Source organism: Saccopteryx bilineata, chromosome 2 (genome assembly GCF_036850765.1).
Source record: "Saccopteryx bilineata isolate mSacBil1 chromosome 2, mSacBil1_pri_phased_curated, whole genome shotgun sequence".
NCBI classification, from domain to species: Eukaryota; Metazoa; Chordata; class Mammalia; order Chiroptera; family Emballonuridae; genus Saccopteryx; species Saccopteryx bilineata.
Window position 1 is genome coordinate 60225605 of NC_089491.1, and position 27117 is coordinate 60252721.

General features: G+C 38.8%; 1 protein-coding gene across 3 annotated transcripts in view; it reads left to right on the top strand.

The window, feature by feature from the left end:
• DOCK8 (dedicator of cytokinesis 8) overlaps positions 1-27117 on the top strand; it is a 251996-nt gene that overhangs the window by 60944 nt on the left and 163935 nt on the right. For all 3 annotated transcript variants that reach the window (XM_066257142.1, XM_066257143.1, XM_066257144.1), the window contains 2 exons: positions 3851-4026; positions 6848-6919. In XM_066257142.1, coding sequence (XP_066113239.1) covers positions 3851-4026; positions 6848-6919 — 248 coding nt within the window. The remainder of the gene's footprint in view (positions 1-3850; positions 4027-6847; positions 6920-27117) is intronic.

The following is a 27117-nucleotide window of genomic DNA, read 5'->3' on the forward strand; positions in this document are numbered from 1 at the left end:
CGGTCCGTGGCCCAAAAAATGGTTGGGGACCACTGTGCTACAATATAGCTTCAGCCTCCCTTCCATCCTCCAGCTCCAGCAGAAGGAAACTCTGGTAGCCCACCTTGTTGGAAACATACAAGGAAAGGAGTTTAAGCCCCCAAGAGCCCAAGTCCTGCCTTAGGGACTGACCTTAGCACACCCCCACCACGCCGTTCCCAGACTTCAGCCCCCAAAGAAATGCAATACCACTGTAACACTCTCCAGTAGTTTCTCCCTTTGCCTATCCCTAAATAGGTATGCTGTATGTCTTAGTATGTATCTGTTGATTGCCTCACAATAAATCCTACTGTTGAGATTAAGACTTCAAATAGTTTAGAAAAGAGAAATCTCTCTTGGTTCCCAGTTATCTGAATTCGCAAGAGGAGCAATTTGCATGGAGGCCTTGTTCAGAGCAGTTGGGCTCTCCACCCACTTGCCAACGGCAAGACTAGTTTACATCACTGTTTATAATGAACAGCTTCCTCCCTTGTCAGTTTCAGTGTGGAAAGGGAAAGGGTAGAGGAGACTATTAAATACCAGCTTGTGTGCAATGCTAGAACCGTACACAATAACTCTTATCATTACGGTTTTTGTTTATAGTCTATTCAGTTCCGAAACATATTCACACCTCAAGAATTTATGACTGTATGATCAATTGTGTATATTGTACTTGGCACATTGCCGCACAATTAGTGTTCAATGATGATACTGTGTTTTTTATTACAGCTCTTCCCCTTCAAAGAGTGATTTATATGTGAGACTGTGATAAACTTCACCATCTCATGGTTGTTGACTAAAGATCCATGGGATGATGTATGGGAGTAGTTGCCTGTACTCTTTTGTGTCCCCAATGACCAACTCAGTGGTTTGCACTCAGTAGATGCTCAGCAAATAATTACTGAATGAGGGAGTCAGCCATCCTTTCTCTTTGGCTCTTTAGCTGCCAGGTTTTTCATCATATGTGGCTTTGAATTTCAGGGACATGACAAGTATAATACTTTGGCTGAAGCTAACTGTTTTTCTCTTTGATGATTTCACACAAATGCCATTTCTCTATAGAAGCTTCTGCTCATTAGTTATTAGTGCTAGAGTTGCATTGCTTCAAAGCATGCTTCACCTATAACTTTTAAGTATATATTTCCAGTGCTTTTACTTGAGTAATTGATATTCTTCATATTAAATTTACACTTATTATCATTTTTACTAATTAATTAATTAACTTACTGTTATTATGTGAGCAGCCAATCTCATGAGAAGCCCAGAGTGAACTTGTGAGTAGTAGTAAATGTATATTTTTGACTCACTTCCAAACACACTTATTATTGCCTTGTGTTTTAATTATTTCTGGAAATGCAGATTTTCTGAAAAGCGCACAAGAGAAAACAAAATTATAGTAGTTAAGAACAAAACATGAGCCTGCCTAGGTTTGAATTCCAGACGGGCTACTTCCCAGATGAGTAGCCATCCACGAGCAAATTATATATTAAAGCTCTGGCACTCACTGTCCTCCTCATATGTAAAATAGGGATAATAAAAATGTGTACCTTACAAAATTTTAGTAAGAATTAAATGCAACAATGTCATATATGACCTAGCCCAATTTTTTGGCACAAAATAAGTGCCCAATAATTATTAGGTCAATGGATATAAACTTTACAGTAATAAGGTTGGTTGTGCAAATAAACAAAAAAAAATGCAATTTTTTTTAAAAAGAGAGGAGAGGAGATAGTGAGATAGACTTCTACATGTGCCCCACCTGGGATCTACCCAGCAATCCCTGTCTGGGACTGAGGCTCAAATCAACTGAGCTATCCTCAGCACCTGAGGCCAATACTCGGACCAACCAAGCTATCCTCAGTGCCCGGAGCCGATGCTTAAACCGGTCAAACTACTGGCTGAAAGAGGGGAAGAGAGAGAGGAAAGGGAGAAGAAGGAAAGAGAATCAGATGCTTGCTTCTCATGTGTGCCCTGACCAGGGATCAAACCCGCAACATCTGCACGCCAGGCTGACGCTCAATTCACTGAGCCAAAATGCAATTTTTTTCACTTCAAATATAAGTCTCATTTTAGTTCCTGAACCTGAACTTTCTGTGCTGTGTTGCAGTGAGGAGTGGGAAAGTTCACTTCCCCTATTGAGGTTGGTCTTACATAGGTCTGCAGTAGATTTTTGTTGTTGTTGCGTGCATAGATAATGCCTGTTATACCCTCTGGCAGAGGTCAATAGTGTCCTTGCAACACTGTCCCCACCTGGCTCCTGCTTAGGCTGATCTCTGGCTCCCTGGGCCCCTGTGGGTCCCTGTCACTTTATTTTGAGAGGCAGCCTATAAGGAGAATGGTCCTCTCCTTAGCTGACCTCCAGAGTCTCTTCCAGTTAGAAGCGAGGAAAACTTCCTTGTCCTCTGCCATGGGAACTAGGGAGAGTGTCTTTGCTCTGTCCTTTGTGAAGGTGCTGGCATCGTGTATGTCCTCCACCTTCAAGGATCTCAGACAAAAAGGAAGCCAAATGGTGCTCAATCCTCAGCTTTGTCCTCGCTTGCCAGCATGTTACTCACGTCTCCCTCACCTGCAGGGCCAGCAGGGTGGGGAGGGAGACACATTTACATTCTCTCTTCCTGTTTCTTTTTGCCTCTTCAGTAGTCCTTTGTTCCTCCTCTCCAACTTGGGACCCATACATCTAGTCTGGTGTACAGTTTCAGGGCAATGAGAACTGGTTTTATTAGTACTTCCCTTGGCTCCATCCCTCTTTCATACGGAGGCAGTACAAGTCAAGAATCCGGGGGGTCTGTTTGGTTGGTTCTCAGTAGGGGGGCCAGAGGCGAGAACAGTACCTTCTTGGGCTGATGACTCCAAATAGTCTGCCATAAATGAACACCATAGAGCTGCTATTACTATTACTATTATTATTATTATTATTATTATTGTCATTAGTAATATGTTATTAGTATTACACAAACCAACTGATGTGATTCTTTTACTCCCTTAAGGCAGTGGTTCCTAAGTCTTTGGACTTTACAGACAAAAAAAAAATTGTTGAATTGCCAACCTTCTATTTTAACAATTAAAAAAATTATTTGTTGAATGACGTTTCACTTCTTTATTCCTCTTCAATGTGGAAAAACATAACTGAAGAGAAAAAAAAAGCCACCCTTATAAAGTGAGTACAGTAGCCATGAAACCTCAGCCACTTGCCCTTAGTTTACTCATTCGACTGCAGTTAGTGAAGATGTCTTCCCAGCCAGCACCGGTCAGCCCTGTGGTGTCTGGAAATCACTGCCTTGCAGTGTCTCAGCTGCGCAGTCTGGTTCACTGGGAGCTGTGATTACGAATGAAGTGCTTTCAAGAACCAACATATAGACTAACCCAGGCCAAAGGAAACATCGGGCCTAAATATTCAAAGGAATGTTGAGCTTGCCTGAATTTCTGGGAATTGCCTCTGTTTGCTACTTCATCTTATTTGGGTAAACATGGCCTCAGAGAGCTTTTGCAGGAAAAATTACAAAAATTCAGCAAAGCCTTATGATCTCATTTCGGATCTCCTCAGGATTTCTCATCAAGATGCAATTAAGCAGAGAAAAATTCTGCCTTGGGGTATGATTTTAATTACTCATCATGTTCTGACTCGACTTTCAGAGCCGCGTTGCATCTCCGCATCACTGCCACTGTGTTTGACGGCTCCTCTGAAGGCAGCTAGCTCTGCTTGGGGTGCGCTAGGAGGGAAGCGCTCACTTGAGTGGAAAGAGGGCGAGCGAGGCAGACACCTGCTGTCGCCTTGGTGCTTGTACCTGAAAACAGTGTGGGAACCTCCTTTTTCTTTTCCCTCCCCCTGCAGCCTCAGTTTTATGATCCAGTGGAGCCGGTGGACTTTGAAGGACTTCTGATGACGCACCTGAACAGCCTGGATGTGGAGCTGGCCCAGGAGCTGGGAGAGTTCACCGAAGACAACTTGGAGGTGGTGTTTACGCCAAAGGAATGTCGGACTTTGCAGCCCTCTCTGCCCGAGGAAGGGTAATCCTTTTCTTAACATGTGGATGGGCTTGTGACTGTCATTCCTGTGCTTAGTGAGGGGGCAGAGGCCTTCAATGGGACTTTTTAAATTTTTTTAAATAAAATAAAGTCCAGTAATTTTATTTTTTTAGGTTTATTTTTTATTTTTTATTTATTTTTTATTCTTTCTTCATTCATACATGCATTGATGTTTCCTTTTTTAATTTTTTTTATTTTTATTGATTTTAATTTATTGTGTTTACATAGATTCCAGTGTCGTCCCGAATGCATCCCCCCTACCCCGTATTCCCCTCAACATCTCCCTTGCCCCCCTCCCCATAGCACCAATGCAGGGTCTGGAGACAGACTGCCTGGGTGTCAGCTCAGTGACCTTGGGCAAGTCATGTGACCCCATGAAGCCTCTGTTTCTCCATGTGTAAATATGTCAAGATTTTTCATAAAAATTGTTTTAAAAATGCTTTCATTCAGAAGCACTTTAATTGGTTTATTACTGGATCAAGTTCTAAACATAAGTTGGACCCACATTTGTTGAGCATCGCTGCGCATTGCAATGAAAAAAAAAGTGAATAGGCAAAGTTCTTGTCTTTGAAGAAATGTTTGTCACATAGAAAAGTAATAGAGAAAGCTCTGTAGAGTGAATATGTGAATATGTTTAGGGCTTGACTTTCCACAGTGGGTGACTCTCTATGTTTATAGGCATGGGCATTAGTTCTTAGTATCAAATAATGGAATTATATATAAATGAAACTCTTGTTACTTCTGTAGTGTAAAAAGCAGTCTCTTTAGAGGTTTAGGGTGAACTTTTCTTTGCATTCATTTTCAAAACAAAGGTAAGATTCACATCCTCCTGGACTTTTCCAACCTTCTCATCTTCCCTAAAAATTCTCAGAAAAGAGGTCATGGGACGTGGCTCCTACCCTCGTGACTCTGGGCTACTCTGGTTCTAGTTTGGATTTCATTTTATCACTGTTATAGGAGGCTGGATGACAGTAATATGGTATTTTTGACCCTTTGCTCTGTTGTTTAGACAGTTCTCATTCACGTAGGAGACCACATGCTCAGCTCTTAACATTTTGAAAATACTTCCCACAAAATAAAAGCTTTGTGATCCTTGGAAAACATTTTTCCCTGATTTCAGTCTATTTATTCAGGTATATATTTATAATACATATATTCAGTTCATTTATTCAAGTATATATATAATACATATAATATATATAATATATATTCAGGTTAATATATATATAACATCTAATATTTCTACCTTTAGGGAAATCATTTAATTTGATTTCTTTGTGTAAAATTTGTGGTTAATTATCTTCAAATGAATTAGTATCTTGACAGAACCTGTTTAAAATACTTACAATACATTTAGAAGTAGGAAGATTTTTATTTTTTGAAATTTGATAGAGGGGGTCATTTTTTTCTTAGCATTATGTTTTAATATAATACTATCTTGTCATGAGAATTTATAGCTAAACTGTCTGTCTGATAACTTGAAAACAACCTGTGCTATTTCAGTCCTTGCCCCAAAGTCTTCTGTGTAATTAAAGCCCAGAAAGGTACCATGGTCATCATCAGAGTGAACCACAGCTGTTCCAGTTGAGCCCCCTGTGCCTAGCCCAGAATTCTATGTTGAGCCAGTGATAGTATGGTAGTTGTAAGCCTGCACTTCAAAGGTGAGCTGCCTGGGTTCCAGTCCCTGTTCTACCACCTGCTGGGTGGCTTTAAGCCAAATCTTTCTCATCTCATTCTTCTGCAAAATGAGAATAATTATGGCACCTGTCCTATGAGGCTGATAGAAAATTAACTGAATTACTACATTAAAATGATTACATTAATGTCTAATGCATAATAAATGGTATTTAAGTATAAACTATCCTATGTAGGTCTTATTATGTGCTAGATACTCTTCTAAGCATTTCACATGCTAATTTATTTAAACTTCATCACAGCTCTCTAAAGGACATGCTCCACTATTAATTTCACTAATTTAAGGTGGAGAAACTGAGGCACAGTAGGGGTTGAGTGACTGGCCCAAGGTCACATAGGGCTGAGGCTTGGATTTAGACAGTCAGGGCCCAGGGACCACATGGCTAACTTTTACAGTAAATACTAACAGCAAGCCCAGACAGTAAATATTATTCTTATCCCCTTTTTACAAACAAGAAAATTAAATCTTGTATTTAGATCTGCTTATCTCTAATACCAAACATCGGGGAAAACAGCAAAAAAGACTTTGCTACTGTGGGAAATTAGTTATTTCTGATTTCAAGACTCTAAAGCACTTGAAGAGTATCTCTCATGACAGACTCCTCTGTAGATATGACAAGAACCACCCCAATTAATAATCACCAACAAAGTCAGTGCCTGTCAGTTCCTCAATGTAGAAGACCACTGTTCTTCATGGTTTTCAAAAAGGAAAACGTATATGTCCTAACAAGGTTACACATGAGCAAAAAATATGCCCACATTACCCCTGTGAAAAATTGGTATTTATACTAATTTTTCCTGTTTTGTATGTGATTATAGCTAGTTCTACCTGTCTTGTGTCAGAATGCCTTTAGGGATAAGTAGGATTGAACATGATTCTCTGTAATAAGGAAAACCCACAAAGCATAAAATGCCAATGTATTTCTCATCAAAGTAAAAAATGTTATGCGTCAGGAATTCACTTGAAATGAATGGGTTAGAATGCCCCTAGCATTCTCATTTGACGTGGATTTGAAATCATGATGCTCTCTGCTTGGTATGATAAGGGATTGCTCAGTGGTTTTTACATAGTAATAACATGTTTTTATTTCATTTTCCATCTCATTAGTGTTGAACTGGACCCTCATGTCAGAGACTGTGTTCAGACTTATGTTCGGGAGTGGCTAATTGTGAACCAGAAGTAAGTTCTTTTTTTCCCTCTTTACATATGTATTTATTTTATATTGTTAGCTTTTCAATTTCTTTAATTAATAGATTTCTTTAAAGAGCAGTTTTAGGTTTACAGAAGAATTGGGTAGAAAGTACAGAGAGTTTGCCCTGCCAGATAGCTCCAGTTGGTTAGAGCATCATAATATGCCAAGGTTGTAGGTTTGATCCCTGGTCAGGGGCACATACAGGCATCAACCAATGAATGCATAAATAAGTGGAACAACAAATTGATGTTTCTCTCTCTCTTTCTCTCTCTCTCTCTCTCATTCTCTGTTCCTTCCTCTCTCACTAAATTCAATCAATAATTTTTTTTAAAGCACTGAGAACTCTTATATAACCCCTGGCCTCCACCTCCCAATAGTTTTTCCTATTATTAACGTCCTGGATTTTAATTATTTTAATTTTTAAATTTTTTCCACATATCCCCAAATGACCATGAATATTGATTTTTGGATTACAAATAAATGTTAGTGAGTAAGCAAATTTGCAAATACAAAATTCATGAATAATGAGGATTGGCTGTATCTTATATTACTCCTCCGCTCAAACACCTTCTAAGGCTCCCTACTGCCTACTAAATCAGGTATAAACTCTACCTGCTTGCTTTTTAAGGGTTTTAATAATCTAGTCTCACTCTGTCTATTAACACCTATTGCCCTTGAGTCCTAGAGTCATTTCCTTTCTCTGGGGGTGCCTCCTCTTCCTCACTATTCCACCTCTACCCCTTCGCTCCTGTTTCCCCTCTGGGCATGCCCTCCCTTCCCTCGCCTGTCCACCAAGTCCCGCCTACGGATTAGAGGGCAGATAAAATTTCTTTTACTTTTTGTATCTGTCTCTGAAAGATTTACCCATTCTTGGATGGATCCTAAGTGTGGTACATTTCTTACAATTGCTAGGCCAATATTGATACATTAATATTAAATAAAGCCCATAGTTTACATTGGGGCTCAGTTTTGTGTGTGTGTGTATGTGTGTGTGTGTTATATTCTACAGTGTTGATAAATGTATAATGACAAGTATCTGCCATTTCAGAGTCATAGTTTCACCCACCTAAAAATTCCCTGTGCTCTACTCAGTCATTCCTCTCCAGTAACCACTTATCTTTTAACTGTCTTCTTAGTCTTGCCTTGTTCCTCCATGTCTTTTTGTGGCTTGAGAGCTGATTTCTTCTTTTGTGTGACTAATATTGAACTATATGAATTTACAACAGTTTATCTATTCACTTCTTTAAGGAGAAAGTTACATTTCAAACTCAAAGCATAGAGCTTTCTGTTTGGTTTCCATTCTGATGAATTCCTGGTGTGAGTGGGGTTAGGGGATGGGGATGTACATTGAAACTTGGCCTGAGATTCAAAGGCAACATTTAAATTTATGAGCAAGAACTAAATTATTGCTAGCTTTCTGGTCCAAAAAGCTCTTCTCTCCTGAGATAATCAAATGTTTTATGACATTGTCCTGAGCCTTTTGTCTCTATACCACTGACCAGGACAGCACGCCCTCATGAGAAACATCTACACATGTTCAAATTCTCATCCTATATATGTGTATTGTATTAGGAAGATGTCTGGGGAGTGTCTGCAGATTGGAGGGCATATTGTACTAGAATTAGAGAAACATCAGAGAACCTTTGACAACAGACCGTTTTTATCGGCAGTTTTGATCTCCACAGTTTCAGTTACCAGCAGTGAACCTCTAGTCTGAAAATATTAAATTGGAAATTTCAGAAATAAACAATTTACGAGTTTTACATTGCACACCATTTTGAGTAGCATAATGAAATCTCATAACGTCCCTCTCCACCCGGGATGTGGATCATCCCATTGGTCCAGCGTCTCTGTGTTGTATATGCTCCCTGCCCGCTAGTCACTTAGTAGCTGCTATCTTGGTTGTCAGACCAACTCATGATAGTGCTTGTGCTCAAGTAACATATCATAGTAGCCTAATGCTTCGCCACAATGCCTATGTTGTTCACCTCACTTCATCTCGTCACACAGAAATCATCTCAAATCATCACAAGAAGGGTGAGGAAAGTATAATATGACATTTTGAGAGAGAGAGTGAGCACATCCACAGAACTTTTATTACAATATATTGTTATAGTTGTTCTATTTTATTATTGTTGTTTTTCATCCCTTAGTGTGCTTAATATGTAAGTGAAACTTTATCATAAGTATGTATGCATAGGAAAGAACATAGTATATATACAGTTTGGTACTATCAGCAGTTTCAGGCATCCACCTGGAAAGTATGTCCCTTGGATAAGGGGAGACTACTATAATTTGAAGTTCTGATATCCTAACATTGCCTATACTCCGGTAAGAATTACTTCTCTGTGGGATAGATGATGAAAGACTTTAGGGTTTGGGTTTTATCTATATCCTGGAAATGTGCCATTAAAATTGTACTGATTTTTTTTTTGGAGTGATGTCAGTATACATAGTATTTTCAATAGCTGAAAAAAAGAAAACTTCCCTTCTATAAGGTAAAGAGGAAATGAGATGCTAATCCATCATCTGTTCTAATGTGAATGGAAAACCAACTTTGCCAGGCAAATAAGATTACAAGTTGTTCTCAAGCTTATATATGTTATAATTAGAGATACTTTCCAATGTTAAGGTTCTGAAAAAATCTGAAAAGAAACAGTAAATGGAAAGGTCCATTTTACTACATTTGGTTTTTATTTGCTATTTAGGACACTGCACTTTTTTATTTCTATTTATTTCATTCTTGAAGTTGAGTTTCATTGCAATTCCCATTGCAATATTTCTTTTTTCTATCTTGCACAAACTTAAGAGAAAAGGATTATTTTCAGAGCGCTGAATTCTCTCATGAAATTTTTAGAGAAATTTCAGCAATTACTGCATAGGAAAATAAAAGGAGAAAACAAAAATCATTCAGTTTCACCATAGACAAATAATCATCATTAACATTTTATGTTGACCCTTTGAATCATGTTTCTTTGTATATATATTTGTATATATATACTAGAACAGATTATAGTAGTATTTGATAACATGCTTTTTTCAATTTTTACAGTAAGTGGTAAATATCTTCCTTTTCTATTAAATATTCTTCCTCAACCCAGTTTTAGTGGTTCCATAATATATTCAAACCAAAATTCATTTAACCAATTTTAACATTTAAATGATTTGTTTTTTTTCATTGTTATGCCCTAATATAGCAACACCCTTGTTCACATCTATGATTTTTTTCCTTTTGAATAAACTTTTGTAAGAGGAATTTCTGTGTCTAAGGTTATGCACGAATTTAAAGATTTGAAAATATTGGAAAAATTATAAACAATACATGCATGAATCCTCAAGAATATTGGATGTTATCTTTTAATAAATTTCCAGCTTAATTACATAAAGGCTGACTTTTATTTAATTATTAGATTGGGTACCTTTTGCATATATTTATCTAGTCCCACTCTGTCTATTAACACCTATTGCCCTTGAGTCCTAGAGTCATTTCCTTTCTCTGGGGGTGCCTCCTCTTCCTCACTATTCCACCTCTACCCTTTTGCTCCTGTTTCCCCTCTGGGCATGCCCTCCCTTCCCTTGCCTGTCCACCAAGTCCCGCCTATGGATTAAAGGGCAGATAAAACTTCTTTTACTTTTTGTATCTGTCTCTGAAAGATTTATCCATTCTTGGATGGATCCTAAGTATGGTACATTTCTTACAATTGCTAGGCCAATATTGATACATTAATATTAAATAAAGCCCATAGTTTACATTGGGGCTCAGTTGTGTGTGTGTGTGTGTGTGTGTGTGTGTGTTATATTCTACAGTGTTGATAAATTATAATGACAAGTATCTGCCATTTCAGAGTCATAGTTTCACCCACCTAAAAATTCCCTGTGCTCTACTCAGTCATTCCTCTCCAGTAACCACTTATCTTTTAACTGTCTTCTTAGTCTTGCCTTGTTCCTCCATGTCTTTTTGTGGCTTGAGAGCTGATTTCTTCTTTTGTGTGACTAATATTGAACTATATGAATTTACAACAGTTTATCTATTCACTTCTTTAAGGAGAAAGTTACATTTCAAACTCAAAGCATAGAGCTTTCTGTTTGGTTTCCATTCTGATGAATTCCTGGTGTGAGTGGGGTTAGGGGATGGGGATGTACATTGAAACTTGGCCTGAGATTCAAAGGCAACATTTAAATTTATGAGCAAGAACTAAATTATTGCTAGCTTTCTGGTCCAAAAAGCTCTTCTCTCCTGAGATAATCAAATGTTTTATGACATTGTCCTGAGCCTTTTGTCTCTATACCACTGACCAGGACAGCACGCCCTCATGAGAAACATCTACACATGTTCAAATTCTCATCCTATATATGTGTATTGTATTAGGAAGATGTCTGGGGAGTGTCTGCAGATTGGAGGGCATATTGTACTAGAATTAGAGAAACATCAGAGAACCTTTGACAACAGACCGTTTTTATCGGCAGTTTTGATCTCCACAGTTTCAGTTACCAGCAGTGAACCTCTAGTCTGAAAATATTAAATTGGAAATTTCAGAAATAAACAATTTACGAGTTTTACATTGCACACCATTTTGAGTAGCATAATGAAATCTCATAACGTCCCTCTCCACCCGGGATGTGGATCATCCCATTGGTCCAGCGTCTCTGTGTTGTATATGCTCCCTGCCCGCTAGTCACTTAGTAGCTGCTATCTTGGTTGTCAGACCAACTCATGATAGTGCTTGTGCTCAAGTAACATATCATAGTAGCCTAATGCTTCGCCACAATGCCTATGTTGTTCACCTCACTTCATCTCGTCACACAGAAATCATCTCAAATCATCACAAGAAGGGTGAGGAAAGTATAATATGACATTTTGAGAGAGAGAGTGAGCACATCCACAGAACTTTTATTACAATATATTGTTATAGTTGTTCTATTTTATTATTGTTGTTTTTCATCCCTTAGTGTGCTTAATATGTAAGTGAAACTTTATCATAAGTATGTATGCATAGGAAAGAACATAGTATATATACAGTTTGGTACTATCAGCAGTTTCAGGCATCCACCTGGAAAGTATGTCCCTTGGATAAGGGGAGACTACTATAATTTGAAGTTCTGATATCCTAACATTGCCTATACTCCGGTAAGAATTACTTCTCTGTGGGATAGATGATGAAAGACTTTAGGGTTTGGGTTTTATCTATATCCTGGAAATGTGCCATTAAAATTGTACTGATTTTTTTTTTGGAGTGATGTCAGTATACATAGTATTTTCAATAGCTGAAAAAAAGAAAACTTCCCTTCTATAAGGTAAAGAGGAAATGAGATGCTAATCCATCATCTGTTCTAATGTGAATGGAAAACCAACTTTGCCAGGCAAATAAGATTACAAGTTGTTCTCAAGCTTATATATGTTATAATTAGAGATACTTTCCAATGTTAAGGTTCTGAAAAAATCTGAAAAGAAACAGTAAATGGAAAGGTCCATTTTACTACATTTGGTTTTTATTTGCTATTTAGGACACTGCACTTTTTTATTTCTATTTATTTCATTCTTGAAGTTGAGTTTCATTGCAATTCCCATTGCAATATTTCTTTTTTCTATCTTGCACAAACTTAAGAGAAAAGGATTATTTTCAGAGCGCTGAATTCTCTCATGAAATTTTTAGAGAAATTTCAGCAATTACTGCATAGGAAAATAAAAGGAGAAAACAAAAATCATTCAGTTTCACCATAGACAAATAATCATCATTAACATTTTATGTTGACCCTTTGAATCATGTTTCTTTGTATATATATTTGTATATATATACTAGAACAGATTATAGTAGTATTTGATAACATGCTTTTTTCAATTTTTACAGTAAGTGGTAAATATCTTCCTTTTCTATTAAATATTCTTCCTCAACCCAGTTTTAGTGGTTCCATAATATATTCAAACCAAAATTCATTTAACCAATTTTAACATTTAAATGATTTGTTTTTTTTCATTGTTATGCCCTAATATAGCAACACCCTTGTTCACATCTATGATTTTTTTCCTTTTGAATAAACTTTTGTAAGAGGAATTTCTGTGTCTAAGGTTATGCACGAATTTAAAGATTTGAAAATATTGGAAAAATTATAAACAATACATGCATGAATCCTCAAGAATATTGGATGTTATCTTTTAATAAATTTCCAGCTTAATTACATAAAGGCTGACTTTTATTTAATTATTAGATTGGGTACCTTTTGCATATATTTATCTAGTCCCACTCTGTCTATTAACACCTATTGCCCTTGAGTCCTAGAGTCATTTCCTTTCTCTGGGGGTGCCTCCTCTTCCTCACTATTCCACCTCTACCCTTTTGCTCCTGTTTCCCCTCTGGGCATGCCCTCCCTTCCCTTGCCTGTCCACCAAGTCCCGCCTATGGATTAAAGGGCAGATAAAACTTCTTTTACTTTTTGTATCTGTCTCTGAAAGATTTATCCATTCTTGGATGGATCCTAAGTATGGTACATTTCTTACAATTGCTAGGCCAATATTGATACATTAATATTAAATAAAGCCCATAGTTTACATTGGGACTCAGTTGTGTGTGTGTGTGTGTGTGTGTGTGTGTTATATTCTACAGTGTTGATAAATTATAATGACAAGTATCTGCCATTTCAGAGTCATAGTTTCACCCTGTGAAATTCCCTGTGCTCTACTCAGTCATTCCTCTCCAGTAACCACTTATCTTTTAACTGTCTTCTTAGTCTTGCCTTGTTCCTCCATGTCTTTTTGTGGCTTGAGAGCTGATTTCTTCTTTTGTGTGACTAATATTGAACTATATGAATTTACAACAGTTTATCTATTCACTTCTTTAAGGAGAAAGTTACATTTCAAACTCAAAGCATAGAGCTTTCTGTTTGGTTTCCATTCTGATGAATTCCTGGTGTGAGTGGGGTTAGGGGATGGGGATGTACATTGAAACTTGGCCTGAGATTCAAAGGCAACATTTAAATTTATGAGCAAGAACTAAATTATTGCTAGCTTTCTGGTCCAAAAAGCTCTTCTCTCCTGAGATAATCAAATGTTTTATGACATTGTCCTGAGCCTTTTGTCTCTATACCACTAACCAGGACAGCACGACCTCATGAGAAACATCTACACATGTTCAAATTCTCATCCTATATATGTGTATTGTATTAGGAAGATGTCTGAGGAGTGTCTGCAGATTGGAGGGCATATCGTACTAGAATTAGAGAAACATCAGAGAACCTTTGACAATAGACCGTTTTTATCGGCAGTTTTGATCTCCACAGTTTCAGTTACCAGCAGTGAACCTCTAGTCTGAAAATATTAAATTGGAAATTTCAGAAATAAACAATTTACGAGTTTTACATTGCACACCATTTTGAGTAGCATAATGAAATCTCATAACGTCCCTCTCCACCCGGGATGTGGATCATTCCATTTACATATTTACATACATGGTCCACACTATCTACCTGACTACATGTACCATTACTAACTAGACTACTGAGGCCAAAAGGGTTATTTATTATTGGTGATATGGCCACAACACAATTATTGCACAAATATAAAATGATAGCATTTTTTATGTAAGAATCCTGTTAAGAAATCAACTTGTAGTAAAAGTAAATCTTATAGGGTCTTTGAATCCAGGGACATTTTCTAAGCATGGTCATTTGGAACTAGACCAATATCTAGGACCTTTTGGTGTGGGTTAAATGTCTTTGTGGATGCTTTGGACAGGACCAAATGCCCTGCAAGAATATTTATTTCTCTTTAATTATATCTTTGACATCTTTCCATATTAGAGATATATTTATTTCTTTTAAAAAGGCTGCCTGGTAATCCAGGGGTGAAAAAATATATCATAAATTATTGACTCTTTCTCTAGTGATGGACATTGTGGTTGTCATCATTTTTACAGTTACAGATAATACCACAATGCACATCTCTGCAGATTTGTCTCTATACATGTGTGTGAACAGTTCTGAAGGTAGAAATGGAACCAGTGCACATGGTGTATTCTGATAAGTACTGCCAAGTTTTTTCTCCAAAAAAGTTGTGCTAATTCACTCTATCACTAGCTGGAGGGCCCTTCCCCCCAAATCCTTGCCAATTCTGGATATTATTGACTAAAATAAAATATAAATTTTTCCAATTTTATTCAAGTTATCGTTTTCTGCTGGGAGTTTATACCTACTCTCTAAATATTGTTTGCTATCACTAGGTTTTTGTCTTAGTGCTATCACTAAGTCTTCCCTTGTCTCTTTTAAAATTCCAGTTAAATATACAACACTTACTATACAACCTGAAGTCCAATAAAATGGCACAGATTACTGATTCATGCAGCGACCTAGATGAATCTCAGCTGCCTTATGCTAAGTGAAACAAGTCAAACAAAAAAAAAAGATAACTGTGTGACTTCATTTATATGACATTCTGAAAACATCAAAGCTATCGGAACGAAAAAGGGATGAGTGGTTGCCAGAGTCTGGGGGTAGTGAAGGGTTGGCTGGTTGGCTGCAAACGTGAATGTGAGAATTTGGGGGGGTACTAGATCCGTTCAATATCATCATTGTAGTGGTTGTTACACAACTGTATGCATTTGTCAAAACTCAAAGAACTGTAACCATAAAAGGATGAATTACAATGTACTTCAAAATCACTGAATGGAAACCTAGGGTAGTGCCTGGCATGAACTAATTACTTGTTAAATGTGAGGCCTATTGCTTTGCTGTGGTTTATGATACTGTATTACAGAATGGTGGTTCCTCTGGAGCATCATAGTGCTTTTTTTAATGTTCAAATGTGATTGGTTTATTTTATTTTACTCTGATGCAAAACCAATGATTCCACTATAGCATAGAGACCAATATATTAAAAGGCCATGAAAAAGTGGTATGAGACATGCAGGACATGGTGTACAAATGGAGGATTGGGTTATTTCCTTTATAAGATGATATTACATTGTCACTGAGGAACACATTTAAAATAATTCTGTGGAACTGAACTGAAATGTGGCACAAACATGACAACTTCCAGATATGCCTTCAGGCACCTCCCTTAGGATGGACTTATGATCTCTAGACTTCGTTGTGGGAAGGATTACAATTCTTTGGAAAAGTAAAAAGTTTACACTTTTGATATTTTAGAGAAGAATTTTAAGGCCAAAACATAGTGGGTTAATTTCCCTTCACCTCCAGGGAGAAATATGATGCTTTATTCAATGAATACATTCAAGTCATGACATCAATACTTACTAGCTATGTGACCTAACGCAAATTATTTCTTTGTGCCTAAATCTCCTCTTTAGGAAATAGAAATCAGAATAGTGCCTACCTCACAAGTTTTGTTTTATGCAATAAATAAAATAATATATAAAGCACTTAGTAGATCTTTGGCATATAATTCAATAAATATTAGTTACTATTTATGATATTTATTAAATATCATTACAGAATAAGATTTAATGGTTCTTTCTCAACCGACAAATTATTTAAATTATACCTATTAGGAAGATCTTGTATACAAAGGGAAGAAACAAAGGACAACTCAGTATTATTAAAGATTAATTTAATAATACAAGGTAGATGTCATATCATAGGTACTATCATTTATATATTCATGAAATAAAGTAGAATAAAGATAAGACTTGGAAAATAAGATTTATACTTTAGGGCTTATCTAGTTTCAAATCATCTAAAATATTCCTCCCAAGTGAAATAAGATTTTCTGAAGACTTCAGAAAAAGCTCCTATAGCCTGACCAGTGGCACAGTGGATAGAGCATCAGACTGGGACCCAGGGGACCCAGGTTCGAAACCCAAGGTCGCTGGCTTGAGCACAGGCTCATTCAGCTTGAGTGCAGGCTCACCAGCTTAAGCACTGGGTGCAGGCTTGAGCGTGGGATCATAGACATGACCCCATGGTCCCCGGCTTGAGCCCAAGGTCGCTGGCTTGAGCAAGTGGTCACCCGCTCTACTGGAACCCCCTGGTCAAGGCACATATAAGAAAGCAATCACTGAACAACTAAGGTGCTGCAAAGAATTGATTCTTCTCATCTCTTTCCCTTTCTGTCTGTCTGTCCCTCTCTCTGTGTCTCTGTCTGTCTCTGTCACAAAAAAAGAAAAAAGAAAAAGCACTTATATTAGCATTTCAAGGGAATGAACCAAAACTCTATCCCATATATTTAAATGTGGGAAAAAAAAACTGCCTTAGAGGACCATACTTAATGAAGACATTTTGCCTTCTATGGATACATCTTTGCCATCCACAACCATGCAAACACTGATTTAGTTAGCTCTTTTATTCCTTAATTATCTCCTTGCTGATATTACATTTCTCTATAATATCCAGGGTTAGTCTTTTATGTCCTTGCTATCTGTGATAATAGCTTTGAATCCCACTTAGGGGGCAGGGGAGTGGAGTAATAGCCATTTCTATTCCCTCCCACTCTATAATTCTATAGAGCATTTGCCACTCAAGTCCTATAATTGAAACTCTTAAATCAGACAAATAATACCACCCATGAAGGATAGAGGGAAGTTTCAGATTTTCTTTTTAACTCAATAGAGAAAGATTAAACTACACAGAAACACAAAACACATGATCTCTTTTGGAGGGTAAATATATTTTTTCTACTTGAAATGTTTGTGTTTCTTACACTGGAAAACACCTTGAATGAATTCCACTTCATCTTTTATGTATATAGTGCAAAGTTTGGTGTCCTTGCCCTAAAAATAATAGTGCTTTTCTCTCCATGACTTTTGAAAATGACCATTGATCTGATGAATAGAATGGTGCTATGGTTACCTGTTTATCCCATCTTTCATACATTTTGATAATTTTATATGGCTTGGTGTTTGCTGGCATCCTTTGGGTGACATTAAATACTTTTAGCATTATATCCTCTCTCATTTTCTCTAAATGAGCTAAAGTCATTAACTGAAGAGTGTGTTCAATGTCTTCATGGAGAGTAGAACTCTTAAGTAATTAAACTTGTTTACATGCTATTTGTTCTTGGTGTATTATCCATAGCCACAGTGAAACATATAATGAGCGTTATGAGCAGCATCATAAAAGCCCTTATACTTTGTCTTTCATCTTAGCTGATTAAGATAGTTCTGAAGGAAGGTCATACTCAAGGAGAGCTAGGATATCAAGGAATGGAGTATCATTTGTTTTATTATGCCATATTTTACTCCCCATGAACTGGTAAACAATTAAAATTCAAACACATGAGTGCATATAATTCAGTTACTCCCAAAACACCATAAAAATGTCTCCCTGATCAATAATTGCTTATTATGACATGCATCTGTTGTGCTAGCTGTCAAGATGCTTAGCTATTTGCTTTCTAAAAGTGTGGAAAGCAAACCAGGCTTACCACCCTATGAGGTTACAAAAAGCAATCCAGCTGTGGATATCACTGAGTCACTCTCCACCTGTTACATGCAGACTCCCTGTCCCACAAATCCACACCCACTGAATTCCAACTCAAAGGTCAGGGCTGCCTGGCCAGGCAGTAGTGCAGTGGATAGAGCATCAGACTGGGATGCAGAGGGCCCAGGTTCGAAGCCCCGAGGTCGCTGGCTTGAGCACAGGCTCGTCCAGCTTGAGCACGAGATCACTGGATTGAGCATGAGATCATTGACATGACTCCATCATCACCGGCTTGAGCCCAAAGGTTGCTGGCTTGAAGCCCAAGGTCGCTGGCATGAGTCCAAGGTTGCTGGCTTGAGCAAGGGGTCACTTATTCTGCTATAGTCCCCCAGTCAAGGCACATATGAGAAAGCAATCAATGAACAACTAAAGAGCCACAACGAAGAATTGATGTTTCTCATCTCTCTCCATTCCTGCCTGTCTGTCCCTATTTCTCCCTCTCTCTGTCTCTCTCTGTGTCAAATTAAAAAAAAAAAAAAAAAAAAAAGCTGGGTTTTTCACAAAGCCTTCCCTGACCTGGCCAGGAGTAATTACTCCCTTACTGTGGATTTTCAAATCATGTTGTTTTTCTTTCTCTTAGAAACTTTTGTCATACTCTACATTACATTCTAGTTGTCTAAATTTTTATCTCCCCTGTTAAATATGTGATCTTTCTCACTAAACTAAGGACAAGGACGCCTTTAGAGCAGGATTCTTGTGTCTTCCTGTCTGCATCCTCTTTGGTGCCTTATTCTCAGGAAATACTTTAATACATTTGATGAATGGAAGAACTTTAATAAGCAAATATCTATATCATGTTGCTTTAAGATAAGGGTTCTCAGATTGATCAGACCTAACACTGTCTTTCTGTGTAACAAATATTTTATAATACTACCTTTATAACCCACAAACTTCCTCATTCTCAGAAGTTGATAAAATGTCCCAACTGTTATACTATAAAGGAGAAATAAAAGAAACATAATATATAAAATAGCATGTAGGCAAATATGCGCAAATGCCTGGACACAGGTGCACCGAAGAGCATAATAACGTAGCTGTTTGCACCTGCAGGAAAAATGGCTGTGAACACAACACCTACAAAAGCAGAGTGTAACAAGCGGATTGTATGGGTGATTCAAATACCACACCCAGTATTGCTGTCAGAAATGCAATTTTTCCAAAATGGGGAAACCTCTTGGTAGAACTCAAATCAGCACAAAGTTTAATTTTTTGTTTCCCTGGAAAATTCAATGCAAAAATACTTTGCATTTATTTGAAAAGTGGTAAAGCGATTTGGCTCAGCTATTTACAGACTGCTTTCTCATTTCCATAAATGTCCAACAGGACATTCGATAGTTGTGTTGGATACTGAATGTGGAGTGATCCTTCATTAAATATGATGCCCCAATGCATTGCAGGATATAAATGTAGTAGCATACCACAGCCATTGAGACCATCAAAAAGGGAAACATCAACTATCCTCATTGAGAACCACTCTACTAAGACGTCAGAAAACTTGAGTCCCCAAATCCATAGTTTTAGCAGCATCTGGAAAAGGAAATCCCTGGAAGAGGTAGAATAGAACAAGTTTAATCAGGACAATAGCCTCACTCTGGTGTTTGTATTTTGGGAGGAGAAATCTACAAGTGGAATCTTTTCAGAGTCCTACCTTTTTGTATAAGAAAGTAAACATCCTATATAAAAATAGTGTAGCCCAGCAGAAATAAGGTGTTAGAAGACTTTAAATTCAACATATCCATAAAGTAAGTGTATCTAGATCTATAATACATGCATTGGTATTGCATCTGATTATATTATCTTTGATGCTATTGTCTTTGATAGCTATTATTTATTGATATGGTTTGCAATTGTCTTAGTTGAGATTCCCTAGTAGCTGAGCCTGAGACAGGGATTCAGGTGCATGTGGTTTTCTTTTTCTTTCTTTTTTTTTTTTTTAATTTCTTTCTGAAGCTAGAAACGGGGAGAGACAGTCAGACAGACTCCCGCATGCGCCCGACTGGGATCCACCCGGCACGCCCACCAGGGGCGTCGCTCTGCCCACCAGGGGGCGATGCTCTGCCCCTCCGGGGCGTCGCTCTGCCGAGACCAAAGCCACTCTAGTGCTTGGGGCAGAGGCCAAGGAGCCATCCCCAGCGCCCAGGCCATTCTTGCTCCAATGGAGCCTTGGCTGCGGGAGGGGAAGAGAGAGACAGAGAGGAAGGAGGGGTGGGGTGGGGGGTGGAGAAGCAAATGGGCGCTTCTCCTATGTGCCCTGGCTGGGAATCGAACCTGGTTCCCCCGCACGCCAGGCCGACACTCTACCGCTGAGCCAACCGGCCAGGGCTGCATGTGGTTTTCAAGAGCATGCTCTTTAGAAAAAACCAATAAGGCAGGGAAGAAAAATAGGGAAGCAGAAGTCAGCTAAGGATGATAGCACAGTAAATTCTTGGCCTGATCCACAGGGTGCTCTGGAGGGATCATACTACAAAGTTGCCCCACCTATACCAGTGAATCATTGGTAGCCACCAACCAAGCCAAAGGTTAGTAGGCTAGGAGGTACAGTGAATCGCTCAGAGGTCTGAGCACGGCAGCTCCTACACTCATAGCAGCTGCAGAATAGATGCATGGTTGGCAAATAGGACCCACTACCAGTCTTTATTACGATGCCAGACACAACATATATTTTTTTATTTTGAAACAATCTCAAATATACAGAAAATTTGCAAGTATAGTATGGACTAAATTGTTGACCTAATTCTCCATTAATGCTGAATATTTTCATGTGTAACTCTTACAAAGACTTTTTCCATCATAATTACTATAAAACACATTTAGGAAATTAATGTTGATTTATTATTACAATCTAATCCTCAGACCCCACACAACGGCCCAAGAAGACCCTTTAGAGCAAAAAGAGCTAGTTCAAAGTCATGTATTGCATTAGGTTATACATGTCATAGTCCTGTTTACTCTGGAATGGTTAGTTCCTCGGTATTTCCTTGACTTTTCATGATCTTGAGATCACGTACCAGATATTTGTTAGAAAGTCGCTCCACTTTGGGTTTATTGTTAATGCCCTATTCTTCATCAAACTTTCAGTTTATTTGTATAAATATGGAGTTATAGTTTCCATGTTTTAATCAATTTCTATCACTTATTTTCATGTTCAAATTGTCCTGTATTTGACCAGTATGAATCCCTTCACCTGGTTCTTATGTCTTTTTTTTACATGTCCCTAACAGTCATTGATCACATCCTTGCTTTCTGCCACAGTATATTCCAGGCTGATCTTACACTTTCCTTTCCTCACTCCTGGTCATTTCTCCAAGAAGTTCTTATTCCTTTTAGTGGAAAATGGTACTTAGAAGCCAAGATGTAGATGTTGGCTGTGCTCGATACTATTAAGGTGTTGTTGCTCTTCCTATTTCTTCTCAGTGAATAGAGCTGTGTATATGTGTGTGTGTGTGCGCACGTGCGCACGCGTGTGCATGCGCTGAAGACTATGTGTTCATGTCAATGTGTGCTATCTCAATCGAACACCACAGTATTTATTCTAGTTTTCTTTTTTTCCATAGTTTAACTAGCTTCTCAGATAGTGAACATAGTGAACAGTCTGATTCCCATTGTCCTTAATATGTTTACTTCTTGGTGAATTCTCTTCTGTGTAACCATTGTCAACACCTCTCCATCCCCATACAGTTGCTCTCATCTTCATGTTCTGACACGTGCACCAGGCGTGCCCTCTTCGGTCTTTACTGACACTTAGTGCCAGGCCATTCCTCTGCAGTGACACCCTGTGACCTTGCCTTGCCTTTGACCTCTAATGGCAGGCTTTACCTCCAGGTGCAGGCCCCCCTCATCTTGCTCAGGCTCTGTTGTCACATGCCAGGCTGCCCCAGGTCTGAACACTCTCCCCACACGACATAGGTTCCGATTCTCCATGCCAAGCAGCCCTTTTAAATCTTTTAAATGTTTGGCCTTCAATTTCCCACTCTGGGTTTCCTCACCTACCCTCCCCACACCCCACTCCCCTGGCATGGAGAGCTACCTTGTTCTGATGGTTTTAGTGCCACATTGTACAGGAAGGAAGGGGAGGGAAAGGGAAAAGGTATGGGAAAGGGAAGAGAAAAAAGATGAAAGGCACATATTTATTCTAGTTCTCACAATAAGCCTTCAAAAGAGGAATGTTTTTCCCATTTTACACTTGAAGACACTGTGGCTCTGAGCGATGGAGTCACTTGTCCAAGGTCTCCTAGCCAGTAGTATGCAGGGAGCCAGCATCTGAACCAGGTCTGGAAATTCTGTCTCTTCTACCACACTGCCTCTAAAGAGCATGCTTTCAAAATATGTTTGGTGTTTGAATGGTCCCCAGGTGTGGAACACAGTGTTTGAGGAAAGGGAATGCAGTCCTCTTGAGAAGCAATCAGTTGTGTCCCTTTCACGAGGATAGTCTTTCCACCACTTGGCCTACTTCCCCATCTCATCTGCAGATAGGCTTAACAGGACCACGGCTTTATTTGGCTCTGTTGCCTGGGGGTGGGGTGATGAGGCTGGGACTCTGGTAACCCGTGGCACTCGGCCAGCAGTTTCACTACCTACTGAGCAGTGGTGTCTGCCTTTGGTTGCTGGCACTTCTGAAATGGGCCATCTTTACAAGCTTGCCAGCCCTCCTCCTCTCCTCCCCAGCCAGCTCTGCCCTCACTGCACCAAGGAGCTGCGCAACTTTCTGATATTTTAAGTGGGGAAATAAGTGCTAAACCCAGAATGAGGAAGGGAAACAAAGTTTGCTCTGGTTTCTTTTCTTTTGTTTTTAATGAGAGGAGGGGAAGCAGAGAGACAGACTCCTGCATGTGCCCTGACCAGGATCCACCCAGCAAGCCCACTAGGGGGTGATGCTCTGCTCATCTGGGGCTGTTGCTCTGTTGCTCAGCAACTGAGCCTTTTTTTTTTAACGCCTGAGGAAGGGACCACGGAGCCATCCTCAGCGCCCAAGGCCAACTCACTCAAACTAATCAAGCCACGGCTGTGGGGTGGGAAGAGAGAGAGAAGAGGCAGAGGGGTGAAGAAGTAGATGATCACTTCTTCTGTGTGCCCTGACCTGGAATCAAACCCAGGACATCCACACACGGGACCAATGCTCTACCACTAAGCCAACTGGCCAGAGCCAATATAGGACGTTTCACGACTTTGCATGTCATCCTTGCATAGGGGCCATGACTCTGGTTTCAAACACATAGCTACAGAATACACTGGTCTTAATGCTTTTCATACCAAAAGGCCTAAGGACTATCATAGACACAGGATTAGAGAGTATATATTGTGAAATAAATTTTTAACACCATTCTGTAACTCATTTTTTTAAATACTCATTTGTCGGTGTCTTTGGGGACCATGTAAAGAACTCCAGAAAACATTCTAACAAAACAGAGGACAAAAAGGAAAGAAGACCTCTATTTGCATAAAATAGCAAAAGAATAATTGCTGAGTGAATATTATTTTCTCCAGATTGAAGCATCTTTTGAAAAGAAAATTTTGATTTGAATTTTTTCAGATATAGTGTAGGAGCTATCATAAAATCTTAAACCTGGGAGAAATATCTTCGAATCTGTGTTAGGTGCATGCCTCACCTTACGCAGGAACAGAAGCTCAGAGAGAAGTGACTTGAGGATGATGGAGGCAGGCACCATCTGTAATTGTGTGAGTGTCTGTGTTCGTGCGTGTTGTACACTTAGAAGGAAACACTCTTGGAAATGGTACATTTTATGAGACGAGACAAAGGCAAAACAAATATAGTTCTGGTTACCAAGGCTTAGATTAAGCGACAGTCTTAAACTAGGCTGCTTCCTGATTTTTATTTCTGTGGCCTGAGCAGGTTTCCTTAAAGAGGCCTGTGACCAAACCTTTGACATCAGTTCCCTTTGCAGTGTACAAGTCCTAAGAAAGGTAAAAGGCAGGTACTAAAGTGTGAAATTTGAATTTTAATTCACTGTTTGCTTTCAGATACTAAAGTGTGAAATTTGAATTTTTTTTTCTGAAGTTAGAAACGGGGAGGCAGTCAGACTCCCGCATGAGCCCCACCGGGATCCACCCAGCATGCCCACCAGGGGGCGATGCTCTGCCCATCTGGGGTGTTGCTTTGTTGCAACCAGAGCCATTCTAGTGCCTGAGGCAGAGGACACAGAGCCATCCTCAGCACCCAGGCCAATAGCACTTTGCTCCAATAGAGCCTTGGCTACGGGAGGGGAAGAGAGAGACAGAGAGGAAGGAGAGGGGGAGGGGTGGAGAAGCAGATGGGTGCTTCTCCTGTGTGCCCTGGCCAGGAATCGAACCCGGACTCCTGCATGCCAGGCCGATGCTCTACCACTGAGCCAACCGGCCAGGGCCTGAAATTTTAATTTTAATTCACTGTTTGCTTTCAGTCTTAGAATGAATTCATGTTAGTTACTTCCTCGGGGAATTTCTTTTCCTCCTTAAAACAGTATTTTTCAGGAAAAAGGAACACTGATTCAGCACACTGTCACTTGGGATAGTATAATCTTAGGATGCAACTTAAACTTGCCTATATTTGCCATTACTTAGAGTTGGGTGGCTTTTCCCCCAGAATATTAGATCATATAATGCTGTTGCTTTTCACCCTTATGAAGAGTCCAAAAAGTCATGTGATACCCAGCATACACATACATATTGCTGCCTAAATTTATATTGGTGAGAATAACTTTTAAGATGCTAACAAGTTTATGGAATCTCATGGGAGGCTCCCTGTCAAAGATCTGTGTTGGAAAATAGAAACAAATATTATAATATAAAGTTTGGTCACATGTGTACCTACTCTTTTTTTTTTTTTTTTTTTTTACCACTATCGTCTGCACACTTAGAGCAACGGGAACCAAAATCATTTTCTTAAATATTTCAAATAATTATTACCTTGAGTTATTTGAAAGGGTTCTTCAAAGTAATTTTTATTAATTGATGATTATGAACAATATGATTAATATTTTAAATTTTATTTATTTTTTTGATGTTCAGAAATCTCAAACCAGAAGTTGCACTGGATATTTCTCTGAAAATCCTTTCTGAATGTTTAGTCTTATTTCTTTATTCAGAGTATACCTTTTACATTTCCTTATTTTTTTCAGTTCCTCATTTTGGCCTGTTGCTCACCCAGCCCCATCTAGGCGGGTTGGGTCAGGGCAGTGCAAGTGGCCGAGAAACATGAAAGATGGCCATTCACAGGAAACCTTGATTTGATCTGAACTCGTCACCAAGCCCCTCGTGTGTCTCTTTTAGGCTATTTCTTGTCTTCATTTACTCAGAACAAATAGCTCATCTTTAGAGCATAATAAAACCCCATGGGAGTCTTGTTCTTCATTCCCCCTGCAGACGACACAGGGACAGCTCATTTTTTCTTTAACTCAATCAACTAAAATGTATGGAACACTTGTTCTATGCGTGCCACTGTGTATAACCCATACCTCACCCCTCCCAAAGAGTTATAAACTCTGTATTTGAATAATTGCTAGTGGCACACCTACATCTCCTGCTTTTTCTGTCTGCCATTTGCTCTGCCTAATAAATCCTAACCCGTTTCATGTTCCTCTCTCAACTTGCCCGGTGGTTTTTCTAACAGTGTGGGCAATAAAACCATATGGGTGCGTGTCTGTGCTGTTGACTTTGCAGCATGTTTTCCAGGAAGCCTTTGAGTCATAAAAATGGGGAATACACACGTTGCTTTCTGTAGTTATTTGACAAACTTAGACCTGTTTGCTCTTCTCGTTATGAAATTATGGTCTAATTTCTTTCCCCAGTAACAATCTTAGACATTACATTTTAAACCCTTTCCATAGCTACACATTTTTTTATAATTTTTTATTAATTTTAATAGGGTGACATCAATAAATCAGGGTACATATGTTCAAAGAAAACATCTCCAGGTTATCTTGTCATTCAATTATGTTGCATAACATCACCCAAAGTCAGATTGTCCTCCATCACCCTCTATCTAGTTTTCTTTGTGCCCCTCCCCCTCCCCCTCTCTCTTCCCCTCTCCCTCCTTCTCCTCCCCCCCCCAACCACCACACTCTTGTCCATGTCTCTTAGTCTCGTTTTTATGTCCCACCTATGTATGGAATCATGCAGTTCTTAGTTTTTTCTGATTTACTTATTTCACTCCGTATCATGTTATCAAGATCCAACCATTTTGTTGTAAATGATCCAATGTCATCATTGCTTATGGCTGAGTGGTATTCCATAGTGTATATGTGCCACATCTTCTTTATCCAGTTATCTATTGAAGGGCTTTTTGGTTGTTTCCATGTCCTGGCCACTGTGAACAATGCTGCAATGAACATGGGGCTGCATGTGTCTTTACGTATCAATGTTTCTGAGTTTTTGGGGTATATACTGAGTAGAGGGATTGCTGAGTCATAAGGTAGTCCTATTTTCAGTTTTTTTGAGGAACCACCATACTTTCTTCCATAATGGTTGTACTACTTACTTTACATTCCTACCAACAGTGTATGAGGGTTCCTTTTTCTCCACAGCCTCTCCAACATTTGCTATTACCTGTCTTGTTGATAATAGCTAATCTAACAGGTGTGAGGTGGTATCTCATTGTAGTTTTGATTTGCATTTCTCTAATAACTAATGAAGATGAGCATCTTTTCATATATCTGTTGGCTATTTGTATTTCTTCCTGGGAGAAGTGTCTGTTCATGTCCTCTTCCCATTTTTTATTGGGTTGTTTGTTTGTTGTTGAGTTTTATGAATTCTTTGTATATTT